This window comes from Fusarium solani (assembly GCF_023522795.1).
Source record: "Fusarium solani strain SB1 chromosome Unknown bctg00000003_1, whole genome shotgun sequence".
NCBI classification, from domain to species: domain Eukaryota; kingdom Fungi; phylum Ascomycota; class Sordariomycetes; order Hypocreales; family Nectriaceae; genus Fusarium; species Fusarium solani.
Genome location: NW_027072154.1, coordinates 26,396 through 43,255, shown reverse-complemented (window position 1 = coordinate 43,255; position 16,860 = coordinate 26,396). Strand labels below are relative to the sequence as shown.

The window sequence follows — 16,860 nt, the reverse complement described above, 5'->3', positions numbered from 1 at the left end:
TTACTGTTTGCATATGTTTCGCGCAATTAAACAAATCCATTTACAAGTAACAATTACTTCAACAATTTTTACGCTGACCTTTTGCTTTGTGGTGCTACATAGCGTATGCGTTGTCCTTGACTTTGCGTTGCAGGGCCATTTGAGGCTATCGCCAGATGGACTGTTGCGTCCCGCGTTCGGCTTGGTTGTGTTTTGCCAAGGTTGGCGCTCAGGTTGGGGGTGCCATGGCCCGGCCGAGCTAAAGTGGGCAAAGCCCCCATTCAGAATCCTGGCCTGATGCGACAGCCCCGTGCAACCACACATTGAGTCACGTGGTACAATAGGAGGGTAATCGATGTCTGATTGCAGCAAAGAGTGACCCTGATGTGGTGTACTAGCTTGTCATTCCATTGATTGCTCTCCTTCCAACCGAGGGGATGGAGCAGGGCACGGGGGGCCAGGGCAGTTCAGTTGACGCTGAGTAGACTACTGGAGCATTGGTGGCGGTTTTCTAGGACCGAAAGTGGCCTCCCAGGCACTCATGAACTTCAATATTTTGGCCTCTTGGTTCTTGGCAGCCAGCACCGCCAGGCCAAATGGTCTTCCGTTGAAGTCCAGGTATCCCAAGGGCACCGATCCGACGGGATAGCCTGCAGGAATCATCGCCGTTAGCATTATTCCGCGATCGATGTTTCTTTAATGGATAGGATACACCTACCGCTTCCACTCGCAAAAGCCGTGATGGGTGTGTCACTGGATCCGATAATGACATCGACTTCGTACTTCTGGAAAATGTAATCCAGTCCCTCTTGCCGCGCGACCTTTCTTAGGTGAGAGAGATGTTTGTCATAGTCTTCGGATGATAGCTCGAGGTCCTCCGTTTCGAGCAGAATTTGCTGGTCATCATAGCCTGGGTGCGCGAATGGAAGATTAGAGCGGCCCTAGGAAGCCTGGAGGAGAAGCTTACCAGCCGGCATCTCGGCGTCGGCATGCTCAATGTTGAAAGTTATGAGCTCCCGAAGACTACGAACCTTGGAATGCTCCACCGACTTCAAGAACTTGTCAATCTCCTGTTTGAAGTCGGCCACTGTGTGTGTGGTCTTGTTAACATCAAGCGATTTCGCCCAAGAAATAGTGCGCTAAATGAAAAATGGGCGAGTGACTTACTCATGATGATGTCCTCGCTGTCGCGCCCGTCAAGCATGAATGCCGTGGGCAGCGGAAGTGGTGCGTCGCCGATGTATCTCTTTGCCAAGCCTTCCATCTTGTCGTAGGCTGCCTGAATCTCCGTGTGCTACGTTGCTATGTTTAGCAAGAAGATACTACAGCCAGGGCGACGGGGATAGGGGTTAAACAAGCAAAGAGGAAACAACTTAAAGAGCCCGGGACAGGATAAAGAGACATGAAAAACCCCACTCACCATTTGTTTGGTTGCACTCTCCACAGGCTTGAGATAATCCTCTCCTGGCCACCATTTCTTGAAGTCGATAGTGGCGATGGACAGCTCGCCCCAAGAACCATTGAGGGCTGAGATGAACGAGTCGCCCGAGCCCTCAGCAGCAGGCCCTGCAATCACGTCGAGCAAGGTGGCAAGGTCATATGGTGTCTTCGCCATTGGTCCAGCGGAATCCATGGTATGGCTAATAGGTATGACGCCGTCCTGGGACACGAGCCCAATGGTGGGCTTGATAGTGTACAGAGCTGCCCTTGCCGCTGGAGACACGAGGGATCCATCCGTCTCCGTCCCAATAGAGAGCGGTGCATATCCGGCAGAGACTGCGACAGCCGACCCCGTTGACGATCCGCAGGGGTTCTGAAGAGAGGTAATTTTAGCACGAAGACTAGGACATGGGTACAACATGAATGACACATACACTGTGACCATTGTTGGTGTCGCTTGGGTCAACACCCCCCCGGACGTACGCGGACTGACATTGGCCACCTTTCCCAGACCAACCACTCGGGATCGTGTAACTTCTGCAGAGAATGAGCTGTCTTCTCGCCCACTAACATCTACCAGTGGCAGGCAACTGGTTCAAAGGATTCCCTACCGGTAGTATGCCCATTCCTACCCCCCAAAGTCAACATAGATTCGCATCGAGGATTGTGTTGGATGAACCCACGCTCAAGTTGGTCTTCCCAATGATGATGAGCCCTGCTTGAATGAGCTAAGCATCCGTCCGTTAGCCCAGTTACTATGTGTTGTACTCAATGGAGATATCCGAGACCGACGTTGTCAACAAGGGGGGCATTTGCGTGGGGCCTCATGTCTTGCAAAGCCCAAGATCCGCACGTCGTTTGCATGCCGAGATCGGGATGAGTCGCAATATTGTCCTAGCACAGTGAGAAGAGTGAAATGGACAACCGAGCCGTGGAGAGTCTGTCCAACCTTGACGACAATGGGGATCCCGTGCAATGGCCCACGCAGCTTCCCCTGTTGCCGCTCGCGATCCAATGCTTCGGCCGTCTGCTTCAGCTTCTCACTTGGCACGATGCTCAGCATGGCGTGGAGATAGCCATCGTATTTCTGGATCATGTCTAGGCTCCTCTCTACCAAGTCCACGCTGCTCAGGTGTCCTTGACCAAGTTCGGTCGCGAGGGTTTTGGCGTCAACGGTGAGTGGGTCAAGCGCTATATCATGGGTCTGGGTAGGGAGGAATGGGGTCTTTCGGAGCAGGTTGGTGAAGGAAAACATGATTACGAGGATGCAGAGGAACGAGAAGAATACGACGGAGAGAAAGCCAAGAGAAAGGTGAAGCCGAGAAAACAAAGATGTGCCTGCCTTCCTTTGTTCTGAGGCGGGGTGGGTAGAGCTTAAATAAGATCTACTCGTATCGGGGTAGTCCCCTATCCTTCTCGTATCGAGGTACCTGCTTACCTAACTTCGTCGCTTCTAAATATGCCGCGCTGAAAGCTTTGATAGTGTGTTGGGCTCCAGCCTGTCTAGTTGGCTACTTTACTGAGACGTAGAGCTTGTTTAGGGCTCTTGCAACCTTGTGATAGAGATTTGCCCTCATTCATGAAAAGAATAAAATAAAAAACTGCAAAATAAGGACAAGGTCTTCCAGGGACAGGTTTATTATCAGTCGCCCATCATCCAGTACGCATCCAGTCGTCCGTAAAATGATTACCACGCCGGATGACTCACACGTTTGATACTTAGCTTTTTCAACTAGCCACAGGCGCTTCCTCATTATGCTACCCACAAGCAAATTCCAACTTTCGAAGCACCTCAACCCCGAAATAGCCATAACTATACCATGGATCAACGCCTGTATCTCACCGACAATGCCGCTATCGAGCTCCTCGAGAATCTTCCGATGGTGCTCAAACCGGTCCACGTGCAACGCAGCACCGAGGGTGGTGACCACATTGTCTGGACTGTCAACGAAAACTTCATTCTACGCGTGCCGGCGTATCAGCAAACGAACATCGAGTCGCTGAGACGAGAAAAGGCCGTGTTAGAATTGATACAACAAAGCATACCCTATGAGTTGAGAAAGGTAGTCCCTATCGCTCTTTACCTGGGCACTGCCAACGGAGGATGGAGATATGGGCTGTACAAGAAGGTAGAGGGAATATCAGTCGAGCATATGTCGCAAAGGGTAACTGCAGAAACTGAGAAGGATCTGGCCAAATTTTTGCAGGCATTGGGACACTTGGATATCTGTGCAGCACAAGAGATCGGAGTACCGCACAGCGAGGATGTGAATCAACAGGATCTTTCAAGGAGAGCTTTGAAGGCGTGGAATCGTATCAAGGGTAACAGACAGCTTGGAGACTTGGCAAAGCTGGATATACAGAAGTACATGGCTTCTCCTCTACTAGCAGACGGAAGCGAGGCTGTCCTGTCTCATGCTGACCTTAAAGGCGAGCACATCTTTATTGACCCCACGGCAGGGAAACTCACTGGCATTATTGACTGGGGTGATACTCAAGTGGCGCAACCGGGCATTGATATTGGGGGGGTTGGCAATTTCAATCGGTGCACTAGCAGCAGTCCGTGTTGGGGCCATGGCGGGTATTTCTGATGCTGCGGTGCAGAGGGGGTTGAGGGGGGCCAGGTGTGAGAGTATAGTGTTGCTGGATAAAGTGATGAATGAGGGGGATGATTCGCCGGAGTGGCTGGTGAGGAGGCAGCTGGAAAGGGCTCTGGAGGGTCTCTGAGCAAAGGCTGTAGTTCAACCCCAAGGTTGATCTGCATGGTCTGTCTGACCAGAGATAAAGAATTCAATACGGCGGTGCAATTTGGATGCAAGTCGAAGCCCTCCATCAGCGAGGCCGGCGACGAACTGGTTGAGCCCAGTCCAGTTTCGAGATTTCGTGTTGATTGTTTCCAAGTCAAGTACCATACAGTGTTTTTTTCTTCTTCTTAATTTCCCCTTGACTCATGGGGCCCGAGTCAGCGGGTACAGGTGGCAGTGAGTCAGTCGGTCGCTACTGAGTCAGACGGCGACCACCCTTATTATGCCACATAGGTAGGCTAATTAGTTACATTTAATAGATGCCCAAATAGTTAACAGCTTTATATGCTTGACATTGGTTCAACTACCTATTTGTTGATGCCCGCTTCAGGCCTGAAAATATGCTCTATCTATCCTGAAGCTTCAATATTGTTTAATAACGGTTATAAATATCCATTACGCAACTCCAGATCACGTTATAGCCATGCATCCGCCGCTCCCAAAAGGACCGCTCTGCACCAGATCCTCTCTGACCAACAACCTTCGCAGTCTCGGCCTCAGCCCAGGAGACACAGTTCTCGCCCATTCCTCCCTCAGTCGTATTGGCTGGATTAATGGTGGAGCCGAAACCCTCGTCCACTCTCTTCTCGATGTCCTGGCTCCCCAAGGCACTCTTGTCGTTCCCACGCATACCAGTAGCAACTCAGACCCAGCAGGGTGGGTTAACCCACCTGTTCCACGAGAATGGTGGCCGACTATTCGAGATACTATGCCTGTATTCGACGTGCGAACCAGTCGAACCGAACGTATGGGTGTTGTGTCGGAAACGGTCCGAACTTGGCCAGGCGCAGTGAGGAGTATGCATCCTCAGACATCATTCAGTGCCATTGGTGCGAATTCGAAAGTTGTTACGGAGGCGCATGCACTGGATAGCCTGCTCGGTGAGGAGAGTCCCCTAACACGATTGGAAGACGTGGATGCGAAAGTTCTACTCTTGGGAGTTGGGTTCGACGTTTGCACGTGTTTTCATCTGGCCGAGTATAGAATCAATTCACGAAAGGCTGATAACTCGTTTGCGGCTCTGGTGGATGGAAAGAGGACGTGGATGACAGTGTTGGACGTCGCTGTGAGCAACGACGATTTTCTTGAGCTAGGGAAGGATTTTGTCGCGGAAATCGGCCTCACCAGTGGTAAGGTTGGTGGAGCAGAGTGTTGGTTGTTCTCCCTACCGCAGGCAGTCAAGTTTGCTGAGAAGTGGTTTGCATCGCATCGAGTGCCTGCTTAATAACATACTGTGGTTATTGCTAGAGAGCATTATAGGAGAGGAAGAATAGCCTAGGCATCAGGTTCGTCTCTTCTCCGACAGTACAGGACTCTGCCTCCTTAGTGCGTGAAGCCCTCCAATAGGGCCACGACAGCAATGAAAAGCGGCTGCGGCGCCGGCAATCAACCAAGGGATGTGAGCATGTGACGTTGCACCTTGCAACTCGAAATATTGTTGGGACTTCTATCATAGGCTAATTTAGGAGGGGGAAAATGCACCTTTCATGCTTGCATTTTAATTGGCTTGACACCCCTGTAGTGACCGAGGCTTTCCACAGTTGAAGGGATAAGTTGGGCTAGCGGAAGCAGACACCAGAAGCGATATCAATATGACTCGGGCGATAAGTGATTGCTAGCAATGGAACTTTGCATATCCATACGAATTGCATTACGCCTAAAATTTTGAAGGGACGAACTACGGACATCTAGATATGAGGCTACTGAAATTATTGCGAATAGCGTCTATGACAAAGAGCCCAGAAGAGGGAAACGAAAAGACAGAAAATCAAGCGACCAAAGCCGACGTCTGATAGTAGAAATACGAGCAACGTAAGACTATTTGAGTAGATAGATCTATTCAGAGGCACAAAATTCTCACCCGATCGAAAATCACTCAGGCGAAGCCTCTCGAAGAACGGCGTGCAGGCAACATCCAACTTTGAAGCGGGGTATCGTCCATCAATGGCTCTCTCATGCCTTTTTGGACCTTAGTGTCTTCGGGGAACTTTTGTTCATAAGGTTATTATTATGGTTTCATATCCCTGTCAGCCAAGGCCTTGGGATGCTTTCTGACCTGCCGAATCAGTCTACAAAGAAACTGATCGCCATTGCTAGGAGCTATGGCAAGCTCAATGAACAGCGCCTCACGATTACGGCTCGCTTCTCATCCTGGTTACACTTATCTCTTCGGAGTATACGCGAATCGAACCCATGTCAACGTTCGGGCACATGAGCCTGCGTGTAACCGCAAACAAACCGTTCCTGACACCATTTCTCACTAATCATTGCATTTCTCCGCCTCTCGACATTCGGATCGCACTGCGTAGTAGGTGGATAGAGCGGAGAAGCCCATGCGATCCCGACAAGACTAGACGTCACCGCTCAACGATAACATCTCCTCCTGGCCACTAATCCCTTCTTCATGACCAGCGGCCGAATGGTACATGCTTACTCGGTGGGTTCCAAAGCTCCCGCCTTTCTTGGCAAGGATTATGGACCTTCCATATCCGATGTGAAACTCTTGAACATGCCATCACTCGCGTAGAGGACAGAGGAGACCTTTTGTACGAGCCCCTCCTTCTTTTGCTTGGTCCTGCAGGTTTTGAGCCGAAATCGAGACTTACGATTGCTGAGTTAGTATCAGAATTGTATGACGTTAGATTTTGGTGCAAGGATGGCCGCTGCCACAGATATAAAATGGGATCCTGCAACAGGGCAATATTTTCCCACGCCTCTAACGATTGCGTGATCGAATGTCTGTAAGTGCACGATCATAGTGTATTCTTAGCCATGAAGTTCGGTACCACTGCAGCGGCCCTGTTGTCGCTGACCCCAGGTCTTACTTGGGCGAAGCCACGACACAAGCTTGATTCCAAGCGGTTCCAGTCCGACATCAAAACCAAGAAGTAAGTTTTCAGGTCCAGATCTGGGTCTTATGGCCCCAAAAATTCTGCTGGCTTTTACGGGCTGACGATTTGTGAAGCCTCATGGGCAACTTGGAGGCTCTGAACGACATCGCTTTTGATAACGGAGGAAACCGTGCTTTCGGACTGCCAGGATACGAGGCATCGGTTGACTACATCTGGAAGCGCATCTCGAAAGTCAAGGGAGCAAAGGTCTGGAAACAGAACTTTCCCGCACTTTTCGCGTTCGTGGATTCTATCGAGCTAAAGGTGGACGACGAACCAATTTACGTCTACGGCTTGACCTACTCTCCTTCGACTAGCGAGGAGGGAATCACTGCTGAGATCGTCCTTGGACCTGAGGGTGTCGCCGGATGTGACGCTTCCTCATATGATAACTTGGACGTCAAGGGCAAAATTGTCCTCGTCCAGCGTTTCCGTTGCCCTACTGGAAGCACTCTGGCCGGTCGGGTGATCCCTGCCGCCGCCGCCGGTGCGTCTGCGGTAATCATTTACCATGACCTCAGCACCAATGTCACGGCTGGCTCGCTTAGTGAGCCCAATCCCAAGAAACATGTGCCTGCAGGCTTCATCACCCTTGCCGATGGCGTCAAGATCAAGGAACGACTCGAGGCTGGCGAAACTCTCACTGCCCACTTTCAACAGTCACAGACTATTGAAGAGCGAATTACACAGAACGTTTTTGCCGAGACACAAGGCGGTGACCCTCACAATGTGATTATGGTAGGCCAAACATCACCATTGTCCTGTTTCAGAGAGCTCACAAGTGTAGTTGGGTGCCCATCTTGACAGCGTCCAAGCAGGCCCTGGCATCAATGATGACGGTACTTGAGCCCCCAAGCCGCGACTAGAAACAAGCTGACCCGCTTAGGCTCCGGTACTTCACTCATTCTTGAGCTCTTCTTGGCCCTCTCGAAGTACAAGACCAAGAACAAGATTCGATTTGCTTGGTGGGGTGCGGAAGAAAATGGCCTTTTAGGCAGCAAATACTACTGCTCCAACCTTGCAGCGAAGGAGGTCAACAATTTGCTCGTGTACCTCAACTACGACATGGTGGCCAAGGGTTTCTTTGGCGTTGCCGATACCGACGGAAGTTCTCATGGAGTCCGAGCTCCGGCTGGTTCTGAAGTCACAGAGAAGCTCTTCGTCGACTACTTCAAGAGCAAAGGCCTCGAAGTTACCCCTGCTTCCCTCACCAATGGAAGCGACTATGCTCCTTTCTGGCAAATCTTGAACAAGCCATTTGGCTTCCTCCATACCGGTAGGATCTCTCTCGTTTTTCTTTTCTTTTCTGACATTAGCAGGTACCGCGGTTGAGCAGGACCCGTGCTATCACCAGGCTTGTGATACGATTGAGAACCCCGACCCGAAGACGCTTACTATCAATGCCAAGGTTAGTAATGGTTTGGGTCCTTGTTAGCTACTCCCTAACATCTTTACTCAGGCTGCTGCCCATATCCTTACTGTTCTCGACCAGAGGGGGCCGAAGTTGATCCCAAAGACCAAGGTGAGCGAGGAGTCACTGAGGAGTCTCCAGAAGCGAAGCGTTGGTCCAGATTTGGGACAGATTCATGAGCTGGAGGCTATGGGCATCAGGCATCTGGGCTGTGGTCTTCACGAGGTCTAATGCAATGATAACTCCTGGGAGGTCACATGTCCAGTGAAGAAATATTCCGAGGATGGTTTCAATTCAATAGCTAGCCCAAAACATCTCAAACCTCAGGTTCATCGGCTATGCCTGGGTGTCAATATATCTCGATGATTAACAGCTGAGGATCAATCAACTTACCAAAAGAGCAGTCGAAATTAAGAGTCAGCCTTTTCGCCGCCGCAGCTTCCAATCATCGTCACCATCTCCCACATGTGCCCATCCAGGTCAGCAAAGCTGCGAGTATACATGCCGCAGTCGGCTCCGTAGTTTGGATATGTATAGGGGTCTGCAATACCACCAGCCTCAACCGCCTTGGACAGCCATTTGTCCACCGCCTCCTTGTCTTCAACGGCAATGGAGAAGAGACACTCGGTCACCTTGGTCGCGTCGGTAGCTTGAGTGCCAGGGCGGATAAACTCTTTGAAGCGTGCGTTGGCGTGGATCATCAGGCAGATGTTATGGTTGGGGCCTGGCAGACGGAAGGCCTTGGTTTTGTCGTCCGAGTACTCCTTTACAGAGACAAAGCCAAGTTCAGTGTAAAATTCAAGGCCGGCATTGGGGTCGGCAGTTTGAATGTTGAGATAGAAAGAAGGGGTCTGGGGGCTGTCGGGTTGCATGTTTGGCGTTGTACACGAATTAGCTTCGTGGGTGGTGGAATGAAGAGTGATTAATCGATTGGGATTTTTGCCTCAGGAAGAGGCCTGGTTTATCGTTGGGGTGCTCGCCACGACACCTGAGTTCCCGAAGAAGTGCGTTGGCAATGATTGGAGGCAACGCCCTCGCCTGCCTGAAATGCCAAGTGCGGCAGGTCAGTTGAGGCGTCGACTCAAATTCACGAAGTGAACGCGATATCACGGGACCTTGGTGGCAGTCAATTGAGGGCAGTTGTTTGCTTGGCCAGTGACGATCGAGCACTTGACGCACAATGAGGGGATGCCAAGGCGAGACGTGAATTGGTTCGGGATGACTCGGGTTCCGATCGGTGCTTGGAAGAGGGGTTGCTGACATGTTGTGAAGCAACTTTGAGGAGCCGCCACCACAACAAGGGCTCGCGTTCAGTAATCAACTCTCAGAGACTCAATTTCAAAGGATGGACTAATGCCACATGTCAAGGGCAAGGATCACCACGGTCGTGAATAGCTTCACGGTCAGCGTGAACGCTACTCCATACCTATCACATTTGACGAGGGCTTTGACTATGCGTTCAAGCACTTAATTTCTCGCTAAATGAGTGACCAAAGTTAGTCTGCTTTTTCCTTCCTTGGATCCTCGTTATTCGTCAGCTATGACGAAGTGTTCCTCACAATCTATTTCATCCAAGTTTTGATCCTTCTTGGTCATACAGCCCGTGTGTCAGAGCGGCCTTAGTGATACGATGTGACAATGCCTAGCGTCAGGCAACAGCCTGTTGCCTATTAGATCGGCAGCGTAAGACCTCGGGCGAGTGCGAGTCGCTTTTCCCTGCAAAGCCGATCTCAACACTGCAGGCCCTTAAAGTGGATTACGGAGAATTACAGGGTGCTGAGCCAATGACAATGCGCAAACCTCACTTTCATAGACATCCGGTTCATCGCCGGTTAACTGGTAAAATGCGAAGTCGCAAGGTTCGACAAATACGGTGACTCGGGGCTGTGTCCCGCAATCGCCTCCCTTCCACCATCCTCGTCAGTCCCATAATCTGCTATTGACGATACTCTTCGCCCAAGCCAACAATGTCAACCACAGTGATTCAGACCCAGACGGAGCCGCTCGAGCTCGCCAGCCTATCTCCAACATGTCGCCGCGCCGAGGATGGCAGGAAGAGCAGTGAAGAGCAGCCACCCGCTGAGATTCCTTGCGACAGTGTTCCTCCTCCTAATGCTCAGTCGCAAACGGAAAGGTGGAACTATCCAAAGGGGAACGTCGGCAAACTCGTTTTCGCGTTCCTTTCTTCCATCATTGCTGGAATGAACGATGGCGCCGTTGGTGTACGTCTAGTCCGCGAAACCGTTTTCTGTATAGTTCCAACTAACTCTGTGGTCCAAATAGGCCTTAATTCCGTCTGTGCGTTTGACTCGTTCTAGACCTGATATCCTCCTTGCCCTGACTCGTCATAGCTTGAAGTATACTATGACCTTAGCTATACTATCATCTCACTTATCTTCTTGACCCCCTTCGCAGGCTATTCTATCGCCGCCTTTACTAATGCCTGGATCCATATGAAGTTTGGCCAGCGAGGCGTGGCCATTATGGCACCTATCTGCCACATTATTACCTTCGTCGCCCTGGCACTACATCCCCCGTATCCCATCCTCGTCGTCTGCAATATGGTTAGTGGCTTTGGCAATGGGCTGACCGATGCTTGCTTCTGCGCGTGGGTTGGGGCCATGGATAAGGCCAATACAATTCAGGGACTCTTACACTCGTGCTACTCGCTAGGTGCTCTCTTTGCGCCTCTTATTGCTACTTCGATAGTGTCTGCCGAGTTGCCGTGGTATACCTACTATTATATCATGGTAAGAAGAGCCGTCTAAATTGCCTGGACTAACTAAAGCTTACGTTAATAGATTAGTATCTCGGTTGTCGAATGGGTAGGTCTTACGGTAACGTTTTGGCATAAGACCGGCGCAGCGTACCGGGCAGAGCACGCGTCAGGTCCCGAATCCTCAGGCGCCGGGACTCGAGATGCGCTGAAGTCTAAAGTGACATGGCTCTGCGCGCTGTTTTTCTTTGCCTACATGGGCGTCGAAGGTTTGAACCCCCAACTGACCCGTCGTTGGCCGACTTCTGACAAGCTGCATAGTTGGTCTTGGCGGCTGGGTTGTCACATTCATGTTGCGGGTGCGAAAGGCGACGAGACTAGCCTCTGGTGCTTCCGCCTCTGGCTTCTGGGCCGGCATGGCATTAGGTCGAGCAGTCCTCGGATTCGTGACCGAGCGCTTCGGCGAGCGACTATGCATCAGCATCTACCTCACTATCTCCATCGGCCTCGAGCTCCTCTTTTGGCTCGTCCCGCAGTTCATCGTCTCGGCCGTTGCCATCGCCTTCCTGGGCTTCTTCCTCGGCCCCCTGTTTCCCGGCGCCGTCATGCTCACGGCAAAACTGCTGCCCGCCAAGCTTCATGTTTCAGCGATCGGGTTTGCGATGGCCATGGGAGGGACGGGCGGAACGGTATTTCCCTTTGCAATTGGTGCGATCGCGAACAGCAAGGGTGTTGGAGTCTTGCAGCCCATCGTCCTCGCCCTCATCGCTGTGGTTGCGTTGGTGTGGCTCAGCTTCCCTCGCATCCAGAAGAAGAATTGAAACAACGGTGGAAAATTCAATACGAGTTACACTGTCAAGAGAGGGAAAATCCGGGGATATTCAGAGGTAAGAGCAGGGGGAATGGATTTAGTAGCCTGAGGGCTGGGGCCGATGGGAAACAAGTCCGCAGGTGGTGAGGCTGTAAAGACTGGGTTCCTTCACTACCACCCCCCCCCCCCCTCAATCCGGTACGCAGAGAGAGGGTTTGCTACTACTCTCTATGTTTGGCGGTCGAGTAGATTCAGCCGAGTAATATAGTTAGCGGACGCCCTCACTAAAATTCAGCTCTGGTTCGGCCTCTGGACCTCGCCCAGTCGGTACGCTATAATGGCGGCCACAGCTCAATTCCTTGACCACTAGGGCCATCACCAGTCACGCTTACTTGCCCTTCGACGCCAGCTCGGGTGTCATAGCGGAGACAACATTGCCGTGACGCTTTCGCAAATCGTCCAAGAGCAGAAAATAGAGGATCAAGTTGGAACGGTGATCTCGGACAACGTGCCCTCTAATGATAACTGTCTCCAACATTTGTACAGAACTCTCAACACAGAAACAGAGCTGTTAGCACGACGAGGTCTGAAACGGGAGTAATACACTATCAAGGCGTCGTGCTCTTAAGAAAAGACCTCAGATGACTCTAGTCATTGCTCTGTTCGGCTTTATCTAGTTTTTGAGATTGGAAAAAGTCCAAGGGTGTCTTTTTGAGATACGTGATTAGCGTCCCCCTTCACTTTCATCCCAATGTCCAATTGACATCCTAACCCAATTTCCATGACCTATATATATCATTGCACAATCAATTACTCTGAGAGCATTCAGAGAATATTCAGAGAGATAAAACAAAAGGCAAGGATCAAAATGCAACATAGGCAATGTAGGAAATAGGTGAACTCTGGTCCTAACGACAGCGTAAAATCTTGGAGACAATATCTGAAAAGCTATGGGTTGTCAAGCATTCTCGAACGCGACGAGGAAAGAGAGCGCGCGCGAACGAGCGAGAAATCGTCTTCAACAAATTCAAAGAAAACAACCCCTGGTTCTCTATGAATATTCTCGCTACCCCGCGGTCCGCCAAATTGGAGACGGACACTAACCAGCTAACCGCCCGCCAGCCATATCGGATCATCAGTCCTCTGACAGCGCCTCCGTCAACTCTTTGTACGTCGGCCCCAGCTCCCGCAGCAGCGACGCCGCCCGGGCATCCTCACCAGACACGAGCGGAAGCTGTAGGGCCCCTACCAGCCGGGCCTGTCTAGCCACGATGCTGCTCGCTCTGCCCTTGCCGATGCGCGCTAGGCAGGTGGCCGCGTCGGCTAGTCTGCGCGCTCCGACCCTGACGGCGAAGTCGACGAGCAACACGCGGATGCCCTGCGGCAGTGTGTCGGGGGAGTCGACTATCTGCGCCAGCCTCTCGGCCGCCTCGCCGTTGCCGTACGACCCCGGCGGCATGTTGTGCTCGCCATCCATGGACAGCCAGCGACGCGCGTTGTCGAGCGACCGGCGCATCACGTCCTCCTCCGAGAGGCCGCGCTCTACCTGCCGGAAGCTGGTGCGCATCATATACGGCTTGCCGTAGCCGACCTTGTCGGCCTGCCACGCAGCCATGAATTCAGTGACAGGGAGCGTCGCGTAAGGATGCCCGTGGGGGTCGTGCATCTCAACCTCGCCGTCGTCGGTGATGCGCAGCACGACAACGTAGTGATCGGCCCCGATGGCGCCCTTCATCTCAGGCTGAAATCGCAGGAGGCCCATCTCGACGGGGCCGACGAACACAGGTCGGCCCTTAGCCAGCTCTGCCTTGAGGCGGGCGAGGGCGTCGTCGGCGTCGACGCCGATTTCGAGTGTCGCCTCCCAGCCAGCGGCCTTAAGTGCCGCGTCGAAGCTCGAGGCAGGGTCCCAGCCGTAGGGGTCAAAGAATACGAGGTCACCACCGATGATCTGCATGCCAAAGGGGCTCGAGGTGGCGAACTCGATGACAGCAGGCGACGGGCTGTCCTTACCCAGCATCATAGCTAGGGAGTTGGCGTAGCAGTAGGGGACGGAGCCGACGTAGCTGATATGCTCGGCCATTATGAATTCCAAATCAGGGTTTGCTCGACCAGATCGAATATTTTCCAGTGAACGAGTGCAAGTCGACAATTTACCAGTGAAGGCAAATAACTCCTTTATAAGTACTACATATTCGGACTTCGGACTCCTTCGTCTTTCCGTTGCAAGTTTGCGCTGGAGACTCCAGCGAATGATATATTTTGGCTCTTCCTGAAATCAGCCTCCGATTTATCAGAGGACCCCGCCAATTTACGGTGACGAATGGCAAATCTTCCCTGAAGCGGGGTTGAACTGGCCAGCTGATGGGGGGTGTCACGACGTAGCGACTCGCTCTCTCTCGACAGCACACCAGTATCTCGAACAGGCCAATAGAGTCCCACCAAGGCACAGTTTCCGGACGAGTTTCGCCCAAGATCCATTGAACTGGAACTCGGAATGGAAAGGTAGTCTCAGACTTGCAGGCAAGAAGCGGACACCTCCCATAGTATATAGGCGACCACTGACGACTGTCCCAGCAACGTCAGCACAGGGCATCACTTTACTCAAACCTTCAGTAATCCTCACCATGGCTTCTACACCCTGGAACCGACAGACTGACCTGTCCCTTTATCGTTCCCGACGCAACAACCAACCTTGGCGATGTCCTTCCTCGATGGACACAGTCTCATCTCTCCGCCCCGGCTATTATCATCACCCCCAACACCGAGGACGACATTGTCGCCGCCAGCCGTCTTGCCAAGGAGAACGGCCTCAATATTGTTCCTGGCGGCGGCGGGCATGGCACTTTCACCACCATCGACAACAAAACCGCGTACCTCGATCCCAAGAACTTCAACGATATCCAGCTTGACCAGGCCTCCAGCACCGTTCGCCTCCAAGCGAGAGTGCGGACGGGGAACTTGCTCAAATACCTAGTCGCACAGGGTTACTACACCACCATTCCCAACTCAAATGCCGTGGGTGCCATGGGTGCAGTTCTCGGTGCGGGGAATACGTCGCAGAATGGCCTGCATGGCTTCATGGTCGACAATGCCCTCTCGTTCCGCATCATCACCGCGGAGGGCAAGGCCATTGAAGTTGAGTCGTCGTCGACTGGAGAGGATCTCGCCTTGTTCTACGCTTTGTGCGGTGCCGGGCATGGCCTCGGAGTTGTCATGGCCGCAACAATGAAGGCCTACCCCATCTCTTCTCTGCGTCTGACCGAGAACAAGGTGTGGACCCGTGTGCTGATGTTTCCTCCCGCCGCCCTCAACGATGTGGTTGAAGCATTTTCCTCCTTTAACCCACCAGCCGTGCCTCTCGACGTCCAAATCACGTTCCTATACAGTCCGCCTGGTGCTCCCGCCACTGGCTCACCCATCATCGTTCTCTCGGCGACATACTACGGTCCTTCTAAGGATGCTGAAAAGGCGACTGCCAAGTTGTTCGAAGTGATTCTTGTCGGAAAGGCCCTCAAGGCGTACAACGCGCTCGTGTCTTTTTCCAACATCAACGACGGCTTCGAGCCGCTCAATGCGCATGGCTGATTCAAGAGCATGAATGCCGCGCGAATCAAAAGCTTGACTCCCCAGGCCATCAAGGAGAGCTTCGCGAAATGGGCTCAAGTCATGGAACAGCTTCCCGACGCGGCTCGCACGTCAGTCGTGTTTTACAAGTTCAATCCAGATAAACTCCGCGCCAACGGAAATATGAAGGATATTGAGAACAGGTTCCTTGAGGGGCGAGATAGCGGTTCGACACCCACGGCCTTGACGTGGTGCGTAGCTCCGGCGTCGAGAGACAGGCTAGTCGACTTTGTAGACGAGTTTTTCAACACTTTTCGATGTGCAGGCGGAGTTCCGCCGAAGACATTTGCGAATACGATGAGACTTGGTGTGAACTTGGACGAGCTGTTCCAGGAGGAGAAGGTGGAGGAGTTGCAAAGGGTGAAGGAGCATTGGGACCCGCATGGCGCGTTCTGGTGCCCGTACAAGCCGGCCCTGACAACCCAGACACGGCTCTGAAATGCTTGCTACGGTAAGTGCACCACCAGGAAACAGACGATTCTGGAGGGCCAGTGCTACGACACGTAGACGGGTTTCAAAGGCTGGGCAATATCTTGTACTACTGTACCAAGGGTTACTTGTAATTTAATGAATTACACTCTTTTCGCCCGTGCGCCTAACCCACTGTCTTCATACCTTCATGAAATTACCCTTTCTATTCATGCACGCTCGTTGGGTTCAAGTCTTTTGATCCCTGATGGGGCTTTTTTCCAGTACAACGCCACGACTTCCACTCCCAGCCTTAGGAGCTGCATCCCTCAGGGAACATACCAAATCATACGAACATGAAGCCCTCGGTGAGGTTAAAGTGGCCAACCTCCTGCTCCTCTCTTATATTCTCCACTTTCTGTCTTCTTATTCTCTGGAAGTCCGAGACGGGCACCGGTTCCGACGCCTTGATCATTTGTCAATAATTACACAACCCATTTGTTACGGCGTTTCCAGGTAGCGACTGGGGATTATTGCCTAATCTTCGTTTGTACGAAGCACACTTGGCCCATTTGTTGATCTACAATGCGTTGCATTTAAACCGACACAACCTGAATCCTTCCTCATCAACTTCATCGCCACCACAAGCTTTGAGTATAATTGCGCCTTAATTAAAGCTTCAATGGGAGCATAAGCTATATCAATTTAAAAACCCAAATAGCATGGGTTTTATTCATTATCTCAATATCTCGTATACCAGCCTTGTGCGTCAATCA

The 16,860-nt window shown here is 52.0% G+C and overlaps 9 protein-coding genes across 9 annotated transcripts; 6 read left to right on the top strand and 3 right to left on the bottom strand.

Moving 5' to 3' along the window:
• Window positions 1–465: 465 nt before the first annotated feature.
• MRS44_005577 (uncharacterized protein) lies at window positions 466–2,674 on the bottom strand (the record flags this gene model as incomplete). Its single annotated transcript, XM_065621438.1, has 7 exons — window positions 466–629; window positions 698–889; window positions 947–1,066; window positions 1,147–1,273; window positions 1,400–1,792; window positions 1,903–1,992; window positions 2,273–2,674. The coding sequence occupies 7 exons, from the start codon at window positions 2,672–2,674 to the stop codon at window positions 466–468; spliced, it is 1,488 nt and encodes a 495-aa protein (XP_065477510.1).
• A 565-nt stretch (window positions 2,675–3,239) lies between these two features.
• Window positions 3,240–4,010, top strand: MRS44_005576 (uncharacterized protein; the record flags this gene model as incomplete). Its single annotated transcript, XM_046274788.2, has 1 exon — window positions 3,240–4,010. One exon carries the CDS (start codon window positions 3,240–3,242, stop codon window positions 4,008–4,010), a length of 771 nt encoding a protein of 256 aa, XP_046140867.2.
• A 637-nt stretch (window positions 4,011–4,647) lies between these two features.
• On the top strand, window positions 4,648–5,448 carry MRS44_005575 (uncharacterized protein; the record flags this gene model as incomplete). Its single annotated transcript, XM_046274789.2, has 1 exon — window positions 4,648–5,448. One exon carries the CDS (start codon window positions 4,648–4,650, stop codon window positions 5,446–5,448), a length of 801 nt encoding a protein of 266 aa, XP_046140868.1.
• Window positions 5,449–6,995: 1,547 nt separating this feature from the next.
• On the top strand, window positions 6,996–8,756 carry MRS44_005574 (uncharacterized protein; the record flags this gene model as incomplete). The annotated part of the gene is made up of 6 exons (XM_046281958.2): window positions 6,996–7,111; window positions 7,189–7,852; window positions 7,902–7,953; window positions 8,001–8,390; window positions 8,434–8,522; window positions 8,574–8,756. The coding sequence occupies 6 exons, from the start codon at window positions 6,996–6,998 to the stop codon at window positions 8,754–8,756; spliced, it is 1,494 nt and encodes a 497-aa protein (XP_046140869.2).
• A 179-nt stretch (window positions 8,757–8,935) lies between these two features.
• MRS44_005573 (uncharacterized protein) lies at window positions 8,936–9,397 on the bottom strand (the record flags this gene model as incomplete). Its single annotated transcript, XM_046274790.2, has 1 exon — window positions 8,936–9,397. The coding sequence occupies one exon, from the start codon at window positions 9,395–9,397 to the stop codon at window positions 8,936–8,938; it is 462 nt and encodes a 153-aa protein (XP_046140870.1).
• Window positions 9,398–10,492: 1,095 nt separating this feature from the next.
• Window positions 10,493–12,062, top strand: MRS44_005572 (uncharacterized protein; the record flags this gene model as incomplete). The annotated part of the gene is made up of 5 exons (XM_046280610.1): window positions 10,493–10,747; window positions 10,809–10,823; window positions 10,877–11,275; window positions 11,327–11,510; window positions 11,563–12,062. 5 exons carry the CDS (start codon window positions 10,493–10,495, stop codon window positions 12,060–12,062), a joined length of 1,353 nt encoding a protein of 450 aa, XP_046140871.1.
• A 1,125-nt stretch (window positions 12,063–13,187) lies between these two features.
• On the bottom strand, window positions 13,188–14,132 carry MRS44_005571 (uncharacterized protein; the record flags this gene model as incomplete). Its single annotated transcript, XM_046274791.2, has 1 exon — window positions 13,188–14,132. One exon carries the CDS (start codon window positions 14,130–14,132, stop codon window positions 13,188–13,190), a length of 945 nt encoding a protein of 314 aa, XP_046140872.1.
• Window positions 14,133–14,546: 414 nt separating this feature from the next.
• Window positions 14,547–15,637, top strand: MRS44_005570 (uncharacterized protein; the record flags this gene model as incomplete). Its single annotated transcript, XM_065621437.1, has 2 exons — window positions 14,547–14,554; window positions 14,704–15,637. The coding sequence occupies 2 exons, from the start codon at window positions 14,547–14,549 to the stop codon at window positions 15,635–15,637; spliced, it is 942 nt and encodes a 313-aa protein (XP_065477509.1).
• Window positions 15,638–15,646: 9 nt separating this feature from the next.
• Window positions 15,647–16,131, top strand: MRS44_005569 (uncharacterized protein; the record flags this gene model as incomplete). The annotated part of the gene is made up of 2 exons (XM_065621436.1): window positions 15,647–15,867; window positions 15,942–16,131. The coding sequence occupies 2 exons, from the start codon at window positions 15,647–15,649 to the stop codon at window positions 16,129–16,131; spliced, it is 411 nt and encodes a 136-aa protein (XP_065477508.1).
• Between the last annotated feature and the right edge of the window lie 729 nt (window positions 16,132–16,860).